This window comes from Notothenia rossii, assembly GCF_949606895.1.
Source record: "Notothenia rossii genome assembly, chromosome: 1".
NCBI lineage: Eukaryota > Metazoa > Chordata > Actinopteri > Perciformes > Nototheniidae > Notothenia > Notothenia rossii.
In genome coordinates, this window is record NC_136912.1 from 29,801,826 (window position 1) to 29,812,138 (window position 10,313).

A 10,313-nucleotide genomic window follows, 5' to 3' on the forward strand; every position below is an offset into this window, starting at 1 on the left:
CCAATAAAAGAGAAGAACTGCAGAGTAATCCATGATCCCACTCACTGGTCAAATGTCCTGCTCACAAGCTTCTAAAATTGGACTGTGTTCACAATCACAATGCATCTACAGGCCAGTAAGAAAAACAACAACATTTGACACTTTGTTTTTGACAGCATGTAGAGGAAGCTGATTGGGAACAGCCTCAGGAGGCAGTGACGCATGGAGGAGAGAAAATAAGCTTGCTGGAGAGTTTTGGAAGAGGAGTGGGTGTAACTGCGCAGTACAGCCAAAGCCAATACCGATAAGTGAGGTGGTGTGGTTATATTTGATGTTGGTCCTGGGTCCATTTGAAGTCATTCTCCACCTGCAGCTAAGTAAAGTAGGTAACCTGATCTTTGTAGACAAGTACAATTGGGTAATTCGGCGCCATCTGCAGGCCAGGGTGGATCTTAATGACTCACAAATGAGAGTCTGGGCTGAGGGAAACTTCCAAACTAAAACAAACACACAATAAGATGGGGAAAAGAAATGACAAAATAAGAGCCACACAACTGAGTCGAGTCAGTGCAGAGTATGGAGTCAAACCAGACTGATAATAAATACAGAACAAACTAACTTTGGAAGACAAATCTTCAATTCTGCTTATTTAATATTGACACCAACTTTCTGGTTGATATGCCAAACAAAGAAAAATACATAACGTGTCAAATAATGGGGATCAAGTAACAAAATTAGGACAGACTAAATCTATATGAATACATCTTCATATCATCTTGATTCTTTGTGTAGATGCATTTCTTTTAGGACTTTCCCTTTACAAGAGAACATTTACAAAGTGGCTTTATATTATAAAACATCAGGATGTTCAAGATAACAGTTCACTTTGGGGTTCGGACCCACCATTTCCATAACAAACAGGAAATAAAGGGATTTGAGAAAGATGAGGACATCAGAGAAGATTTAAAGCTTGGAATGACCTTTATATGCAAGAGAAACATATGTTATGGGTCCAAGGCACCAAGTTCCTAATGTGCTAGAAAGGTTGTTGTAACAGGGAAGTTATTTTATCAGTGAAGTCCGTAGTTTTTGTACATGAAAATCAAAACAAGCAAAAGAGAAAATCCATACTCAGTCTTTGTTAACAGCATAATACTGTTGTTGGTATAAAAAAAAGGGAACAGAATGATTGACATTGTTGCTTCATCTCTGTTTAAAAGGACATTAAAGACAAACATTAAGAGCTTGATAGTATCCCAGCAGCCATCTGTGCAGCAGCATCCCATGATGGCCCACTGGGTCATTACCGTTAAACACATACCGACAGCAGATTGTAAATGCACTTTTGCTCTTCGGTGTGCATATGGATGAGTGTGCCTGTGTAGACATCAACTCTGCAACACACTCAGAATGCACCTGTGCTTGTTTGTAGTGTAACAGGTCTTCAGTCTTTATGTAACTCAAGTATGTATCAATATTTTTGCCATAATTGTAAAGTAATTTGGATGTGTGTGACCAGTCCACCTGCCTGAGAGGCAATGTATGTATAAACCTGTGAGGTGTGTGTGTGAGCCTGCCTCTGTGTTCTCAGTTCTTCTTGTTCACGTTGGGGCCGCGGTTGTTGAACAGGTTGAGCCCCGTTCTGCCGTTAGCCGCTCCGCTGACCATGACTCCGGGCTGCTGCAGCACCTTGTCCAGGGTGGTTTTCTTTATGGCTGCTGAGGAGATGCGCTCCTGGTCGGCCAGGTACTGCAGCTCCCTGTGAGGGGAAGGGATAATCTAGTGTTTAAATAGAGGTGTGTGTGTGTGTGTGTGTGTGTGTGTGTGTGTGTGTGTGTGTGTGTGTGTATTACAGTGGAGACAGCAACAGACATTTAAGTTATATGCTGTCATCATCTCAATGTTGGAGTTAGGAACCCAAGTGGGGCTACTTTCCATACCAACAGGGTCAAGAGACAATTGAATGCTCAAAATAGGAAAATGTTTTTTGTCAGAAAGAATCATTTTACGAATGCATGATATTAGATTTTGAATAATATTCAATTTGTTGATATACGCACATATTGTTTTTCCCCTTAATGCAGAGAATAAAGTATATCCTGTAGTGGACATCATATTATGCCTTCTCCAAATCAGCACATATGCTTTGCATTTCCGTTTCTTTAAATCAATATTTTTTTTACTCAATTAAAAAATAGTAGCCCATTAGGTTGCTATGCAATACTGAAAATTGTAAAGGAAGTTCAAATCAGTCTCAATGTAAATAAAACATTTTTTACCTAGGTGCACACTATTAGAAATGTAAAGACTGAAGTACAAATATTTTAACAAACAAAACTGAACCTCTAATATGCAGCGCAATTGTTGCACCTGCTTGATTGTTTGCATTGCGTGAGCAAATTATAACGCATCTAAGTGGCCCCTTAATCATCCCTATATCAATCCTTTGTAGCAGCGAACCATTTCCTTGAAGTTGATCACAAAAAGAAAGCATTTTTGTGCCAAAAGTGTCTGGGATTGATCACTGAGTTGCAAGGAAGTTCATCGACATCATTAATGCAGCATTTATCCAGCCAATTCCCAAAGATAGTTTTCGAGCTTCTAACATTTTGGTTACCTGAATAATTTTCGTTCTAGGATGCAACAATGGACAATTGTCATAATTCTGACATTTTATAGAAAAATAAATGAACAAATAGCAGATTAATAAGTAACAGAAGTAATCCACAGCATCCTGAGAACTGTAATAGCTGTGAAACCTTGCTGATAGTGTGATATGGGATGTGCAGGTGCGACTTTCTCACCGCGTCCTGATGCATGACGCCTCCACAGCGTTGATCAGGAGGCTGCGGAAGCCGCCACTTTCCATGACGTGCAGGGCGTGGATGGTGGCGCCCCCTGGTGAGCACACGTTGTCCTTCAGCTGGCCGGGGTGCTGCTCCGAGTCCAGCAGCATCTTAGCTGCTCCCTGAGGAGAAACAGGAACACGGCAAATCATTTAATAAAGTGGAAGGAGTTGAGGAGTTATCTGAAGGACACTGTATTGTTTACTTCTTCAAAGCCATTGGGTGCTGATACATGGTGCAGCCTCAGCAACAGAAGTGCTTATGTCATCATTATACTGCAAGTGGTGCACATTTGCATTGTAATGTAGAATCAATTACTAATAAAGTTCATCCGAGAAATGAAATCTAATCTGATGTACAGACAGGGGTTTTTTTTGTGAAAAGATTTTCCAGGCAGCTTCTTGGCTAACACTAGGCGAGCATGACTCTGCAACTACAGCTGAGTGTTTCCTGCAGGCAATGTGCAAACCAGAGGAGACACCCAGACCAAGAGTATTAACTGACTACAACCAATAATAACATCTGAAAGCTTTGTGCTGAAAAAAAGGCAACACAAAGAACATTGCTCATAAAAATGCAGAAGGAAGCTGAACACACTGAGCCGGTGAAGAAAGTCTGCAGCTGCTGCCACGACAACAATGACAGCTGGTGAGGTGAATATTTCAAGTCATATAGTTTGACAAATGGAGAAATGTGATCAAAATAGGGCTGCCTTTAAAGAGTTTAAGCAATATCGTTTTAATTAATCATTTTGAAAAAAGCAGCAATAAGAAATCACCTGCAAAAAATGTGATCTATATTTTTCAGTCCATATACATGGTTTAATAATTTCAGTTGTTTCAGTGCATTGTTAGTGAACTAAATCAGCAATTGTAAGACATTAGAAGTTTTTGTTGTGTTAAATAAAGCAGCCACTGAATCCTTCCATGTATTTTGCCTCCAAATATGCAGACGGCCAGTAGATCAGGGAGACTTGACAATGGGAATAGGCAAAGCTAAAGAGACAACTAAACCCAACTGACCAATAGGGCCTGAGCTCCCAGTCTGACAGCCAGTCTTCTTGGCAGACCCATCTTCACGCCTCCATCTGCAAGAGCATCCAGTGCAGTGAACGCCTGTTGACACACACAAACACACGCATTTAGGTTTGTTTTCCTTTCAAGCAGCAAGTCCTTTACATCTTTGAACAGACTAAATAAAAATGTCAGAATAATCAACAATTTAGTCTTTGTTTCTTATTTAGCTTCAAGCCTTTAACACTGGCGTCCATTTCATTCTAATCTTAGTTTGTATTCACAGCTAGGATTGGACAAATTGTGCTCGACACTTTTGAGCCAAGATTTTAAAAAGCTCAAGCTCTATGCAGACAGGAGATAAACCCCACACACAATCATTCCTTACTTTCTCAACACTTACATACCTTTGCCTGCTTAGTAGGCATTAGATGTGACAGTTTTATAAAGCAGGAACAATAAAAACACACATTTGGCCAGACAAGGAATTATCACCGCTGGGGTAGCATATTTATTTCCTAAAAAAAACTTTTCTTGTAAAAATAAATCATGTATTGGGAACACCTACCACTGCCTTTTCCTCTGTATAGATCTCAAAACATGTAGAAAAAGCGAGACCACTAAAAAAGAGGATTTAATACCCAGGATTGTTTTGATTGTTGTTGTTATTTCCTACATATTAGCTCACCCAGTGATTTTCTTTTACTAGGATTATAGGCGTATGCATCACACCTCACATACACTTTTTTTTGAAGCTACAAGGGCCATAAAACCAAGGATATTGTATGTTGTAGAGACAGATAATAGATTATATAAATATGTTTTATTAATTTGAAACATCCCTTTGTGACAAACATACAGCTCTGAGGTTACTTACGTAGGCTGGTCCACTGCCACTGAGCCCGGTGACAGCGTCAATGAGGTCTTCCTCCACCTCCGTGCAGAATCCAACACTCGACATCAGCTGCTCCAGTAACTTGCCGTCCTCCAGCTGAAAGAAGGCGGACAACATGATGGTGATGATTTTGTTGGTGTAGTTCTACCTTTCTATGCATCTTGTAAGGCAAGGCAAGTTTATTTATATAGCACATTTCAACACAAGGCAATTCAAAGTGCTTTACAAAAGTGAAAGACATTAAGAAAATGGCATTAAAAAGCAAAGATAAAAAAAGTTACAGTGCAGTTTAAGATGTGAATATATCAAGCAAAAGCAGCGGCAAAAAGAAAAGTCTTTAGCCTGGATTCAAAAGTAGTAACAGTTGCAGCGGACCTGCAGGTGTGTGGGAGTTTGTTCCAGATATTTGGAGCATAATAACTGAACGCTGCTTTACTATGTTTAGTTGTGACTCTGGGGACAGAAAGCTGACCAGTCCCTGAAGACCTGAGAGATCTGGATGGTTCATCATTTAGCAGTAGGTCAGAAATGTATTTTGGGCCTAAACCATTCAAAGCTTTATAAACCAGCAGCAATATTTTTTAAATCAATTATTTGACACACAGGAAGCCAGTGTAAAGACTTCAGAACAGGAGTGATGCGATCAACTTTCTTAGTGTTAGTGAGGACTCGAGCAGCGGCGTTCTGAATTAGCTGCAGCTTTCTAATAGATTTTTTTAGTGAGACCTGTAAAGACACCATTACAGTAGTCCAGTCTACTGAAGATAAAAGCATGGACAAGTTTTTCCAAATCCTGCTGTGACATTAGTCTTTTAATCCTAGATATATTCTTTAGGTGATAGTAGGCTGATTTAGTAATTGTTCTAATGTGACTGTTGAAACTCAGGTCAGAGTCCATGACTACACCTAGATTTCTGGCTCTGTTGTTTGAACATTGCAGACTGAAGCTCAGTTCTGCCTTGGCTCCAAAATCCATTACCTCAGTTTTATCTTTGTTTAATTGGTGAAAGTTCTGACACATCCAGTCATTGATTTGTTCAATACATTCACTCAGTGTTAGAATTGGAGCATAGTCTCCTGGTGAAATGCTTATGTAAATGTGTGTGTCATTCGCATAGCTATGGTAACTTTTTTTGGTTGCTTTGCATTATCTGAGCCAGTGGTAGCATGTAGATGTTAAAGAGAAGAGGCCCCAAGATGGAGCCTTGAGGTACCCCACATGTCATATTTGTCAACTCAGATGTGTATTTCCCTATAGAAACAAAGTTGTTTCTGTCCTTTAAGTAGGATTCAAACCAACTGTTGCCGAAACTGTTGCCGAAAGTCCCACCCAGTTTTCTAGTCGGTCGAGTAATATGTTGTGGTCAACAGTGTCAAACTCAGCACTGAGATCTAATAATACTAACACTGAAGTTCTGCCACTGTCTGTGTTTAAATGGATGTCATTTAAGACCTTTACAAGAGCAGTCTCAGTGCTGTGGTTTGGACGAAAGCCTGACTGGAACACATCGAAACTGTTATTTAAATGCAAGAAATTACTCAACTGTTGAAAAACAACTTTTTCAATGATTTTACCTAGAAATGGCAGGTTTGATATGGGCCTGTAATTGTTCATTACTGAGGCATCTAGATTATTCTTTTTTATGAGGGGTTTAATGACTGCAGTTTTCAGGGCCTGTGGAAAAACCCCTCAGTGAAAAGATTTGTTTACTATATGAAGTAAATCTGAGGCCATGCAATGAAAAACATTTCTGAAAAATCCTGTTGGAATAATATCAAGGCAGCAGGAGGAGGATTTCAGAAGTTGTATAATGTCCTCTAGGTTTTTATCATTAATCTGATGGAATTGTGTCATGGTGTTTGAACTGATTTTAAGTGGACACAGGGACAAAACATTTGCTGTACCTGATGCAGAGGCACTGACTGCTTGTCTAATTTTCTGAATTTTGTCAGTGAAGAAGGCAAAAATCATTGCAGGATAAAAATTCAGAGGCTACTGACACTGGGGGGTTTGTTAATCTGTCAACGGTGTTGTTGGTAATGATGTCAGAGAAGAAAGACTGTCGTGCAATTTTCAATTCCAAATTATAAAGGCCAAGTCTCTCTTTATACATTTCAAATTGAACCTGGAGATTTGTTTTTCGCCACCTTCGTTCAGCTTTTCGACACTCTCTTTTTTCTATTTTCACGGTCATGGCCTTTCTCCATGGAGATATTTTCTTGCCAGTCACTTCCTTTACCTTTCTTGGAGCAATGGCATCTATAATATTTTTAATTTTTGAATAAAAATGATCTACTAGCTCATTTACTGAGATATTAGTAGGGGCAAGTGTGGAAGAAAAATTCTGAGTAAACATTTCCCTAGTATTTTTAGTTAAATATCGCTTTGTGGTTACCTCTTTTGGAACATTTTTGTGAACAGAAATAGAGCTCTCAAAGAAAACACAGGAATGATCAGAGAGTGTAACATCAGTCACCACAACCTTAGAGATATTCAGAACCTTTGAGATCATTAAGTCCAGAGTGTGCCCCTTATTGTGCGTGGGCTCCGTCACATGCTGAGTCAGTCCATAGTTATCAAGAACACAAAACAGTTCTTTAGCCCCTCTGTCCTGGGGGTTGTCAACATGGATATTAAAATCACAAACAATGACTAGACGGTCCAAGTCAATACACACTATAGACAGCAGTTCAGTAAAGTCATCAAAAAAGCTTGCACAGTATTTGGGTGGTCTATAGATATTTAGGAACAGAGCTCGAGAGGAGCATTCCAGCTGAAGGGCCACATATTCAAAAGAAGCAAAGTTCCCATAAGATGTCTTCCTGCATTGAAGGGAATCATTGAACAAAATAACAACTCCACCTCCTTTCTTATGCATTCTTTCCTGATTCATAAAACTGAAGTTGGGAGGGGTTGATTCGATAAGAACAGCTGCACTTTTATTTTGTTCAATCCAAGTTTCCGTTAAAAACATAAAATCGAGATTGTGCTCAGTGATAAAATCATTGATTAAAAAAATTTCCTGCCAAAGACCTGACATTTAATAAAAATAGTGTACGTTTGTTGAATACACCATCAGTCAGATTTTTTGTGGCAAGCTGTGGCTGACATGGAATCACTGCTAAATTTGATAAACTCACACAAACGTTTTAGCGCTTCCTGTGTCTAAGCTGATTCACTGCTCTCAATCTATTACCTATCAACACAGATATCGGCAAAGCTACTGGCAGGCAGGGCCCCGGCTTGTCCTGGAAAGGGTTGAGAGTGCCATACGCCCTTGAGCCTGGACCCAGCAGATATCAGTAAGAGTTGGCTGCGTTTTGTACACACACATTGTAACACCTTTATCTGGAGATTCAAGATCTTTAAATGATATAATCCCTCGTTTTTACCTCTGCATGAGTCCCAGTGGCATACACTGTAGCTCCCTCTCTCACCACCACTGGGGTGTTGGTCATACACCTCATGACTTTAGGAGCGGCACGGTACTGAAGCAGCTTCTGTGAAATTAAAAGAAAGGAAACAAATGATAGGTGTGTGGAAGAGTCAGGAAGTAAAACAACTTTCTTTCAGATGTTTGGAAGCATGCCAGAACAGCTTGATTGAACCTAATTGGAGATTGAGAGAGGGAAAACAAATGATAAGATAACACAATAATAAACAACAATGATAAAACAATACAACAAAGAGCACACTACTAAGTCATCTAGTGAAACTTCTAAAACACACAAACAGCAGATTTTTTACAGAGCAGGAATGATGGTGACAGATGCCGACTGACCTTCTCTATGGAGCTGATGGTGACGCCTGCTGCACACGACACTATGAGATGACGGTCCTCGATGTCTGGCCCAATCTCATCGAGAACGAAGGGGATGATGTGGGGTTTCACAGCCAGGAAGAGCACATCACTCTTACTGACGGCCTCTTTGTTGCTAGTTGTCATATTCACCCCCATTTTCTGCAGATGAAGAAGAAAAATAAGACAGTGATGGTGATCAGAGAGGGTTATAAGAAGTATGAGGGGAAACAAAATGTCCACCAAAGCACGCTCGAACCAATATTTCCATTTCCATTTTCAGACACCCCACACACACACAACTAAGGAGAGATGTATTCTCACCCTTAGCCCCGATACAGTGGGCAGCTCTAAGTCTGGGGAGCTGGCTGTGATCCTATGAGTGGCAATCACACCTTAGGATGGAGACAGGAGGAAGCGAGCGTTGAGGATGTACAGTGAGATGGGAAATAACACATTTAAGATAAACCCTTACATTTCACATGGTACAGAAGGAAAAAAACCTGATGATTTGCTATTCAGAGTGAATACATACAACTAAAGAAAAGTGGCAATCCAAAGAATGTGTGTATAGCAGGGGTGTCCAAACTACAGCCCAGGGGCCAAATGCGGTACACGGGACATTTTTAATCGGCCCTCAGCAAATTCAAAAAGTATAATTGAATACGGCCCGCAAATGAAACTTGAGCTTTTCTTTTATTGTACTTAAAAAATTGGACACCCCTGGTGTATAGTGTTGTTGTGACTGCAACTTTATTCAAGCCATTAGTTTACATGGGTGTAGGATTTGACTAAGTGAATTAAGATGCAGTTAATACAGGCAAATATTGCACATTAAGGAAAGTGCCAGTGGGCTCACCTGCAGCTGAGAATCCTTTCACCAGTGCGTGAGCCAGCTGGCCCGCTCCAATGAACCCAACGCTCATCCTGCCAGATGATGTGGCGCCTTTGACCTGTCAAAACAGAAAGCTGATGCTGACTGCTATGCATTTCAATCAACAATCCCCACCAAAATGGTAATATGCTTTTCAAATCCCTACTTTTGACTAATTATGAATACAGTTTTTTTTTAATCATTGAAAGCAAAGAGACATTCTTGTCTTGACTAGTGATGATGCAATCTGAGGGGAAATCCTGGAGCTGGTCCACAGACAGGGAATGATGAATCCCCTCTACTGACACCCTGGCAGCACCCATGGGAATGTCACTGAGATAAGGGCTTATGTACTGATTTACAGCTGTGTATTTGATATGTATTTTTTGACAGCCATTTAAAGATAATTTAAAAAAATGCTGACAGGATATAAATACCCCAAACCAAACCCTCCAAATAAAACAAACAAGAACAATAACAAAAGTATACGATATTATAGCAACATAATCAAAGCTTTCTGATTATGTTATTGATGCATTTAAATACAATACATTTCACCTGTAACAGTCTTATATTCGTAAACAAGCCGTTGATAACATTAGCTCTTTTGTTTATGCAGATGAAGGATGATAGCACTTCGTAGCTAGCTTACGACAGGCTAGCATGCCGGCTAGGTAAGCTAGTTATCACAGCTGAAATGAACTAGAAATAAGACACATTCATTTAAGAGGGACATATTTATCTTTACCTAAATGTTCCAGCTGCGGCTCCTGAGTTGACAGGTGTGAGTCAACGACGGGACAGTTATGTGCCGGCGATAGAAAACAAAACAAGTACTACTTTTTGTGTCAACGTGTCTTCCTCTTTACTCAGTTCCAAAATGTGCTGCATATTTACAACGGACAG

At 40.0% G+C, this 10,313-nt stretch overlaps 1 protein-coding gene across 1 annotated transcript; it reads right to left on the reverse strand.

The window, feature by feature from the left end:
- Positions 1-598: 598 nt before the first annotated feature.
- pycr1b (pyrroline-5-carboxylate reductase 1b) lies at positions 599-10,313 on the reverse strand. The gene is made up of 9 exons (XM_079671019.1): positions 10,156-10,313; positions 9,393-9,486; positions 8,858-8,928; positions 8,516-8,695; positions 8,127-8,234; positions 4,716-4,829; positions 3,848-3,940; positions 2,784-2,947; positions 599-1,738 (listed from the first exon to the last, which is right to left on the reverse strand). Exons 2-9 carry the CDS (start codon positions 9,457-9,459, stop codon positions 1,567-1,569), a joined length of 969 nt encoding a protein of 322 aa, XP_079527145.1. The 5' UTR covers positions 9,460-9,486; positions 10,156-10,313; the 3' UTR covers positions 599-1,566.

Bases quoted from the DNA above. Each gene is read 5' to 3' on its own strand.
- pycr1b (XM_079671019.1), bottom strand. From the start codon at position 9,459: ATGAGCGTTGGGTTCATTGGAGCGGGCCAGCTGGCTCACGCACTGGTG. The intron at 8,929-9,392 runs GTGAGCCCACTG...CTCCATCCTAAG, and splicing joins GAAAGGATTCTCAGCTGCAG to GTGTGATTGCCACTCATAGG. The intron at 4,830-8,126 runs GTAAAAACGAGG...GCCTTCTTTCAG, and splicing joins CCACTGGGACTCATGCAGAG to CTGGAGGACGGCAAGTTACT.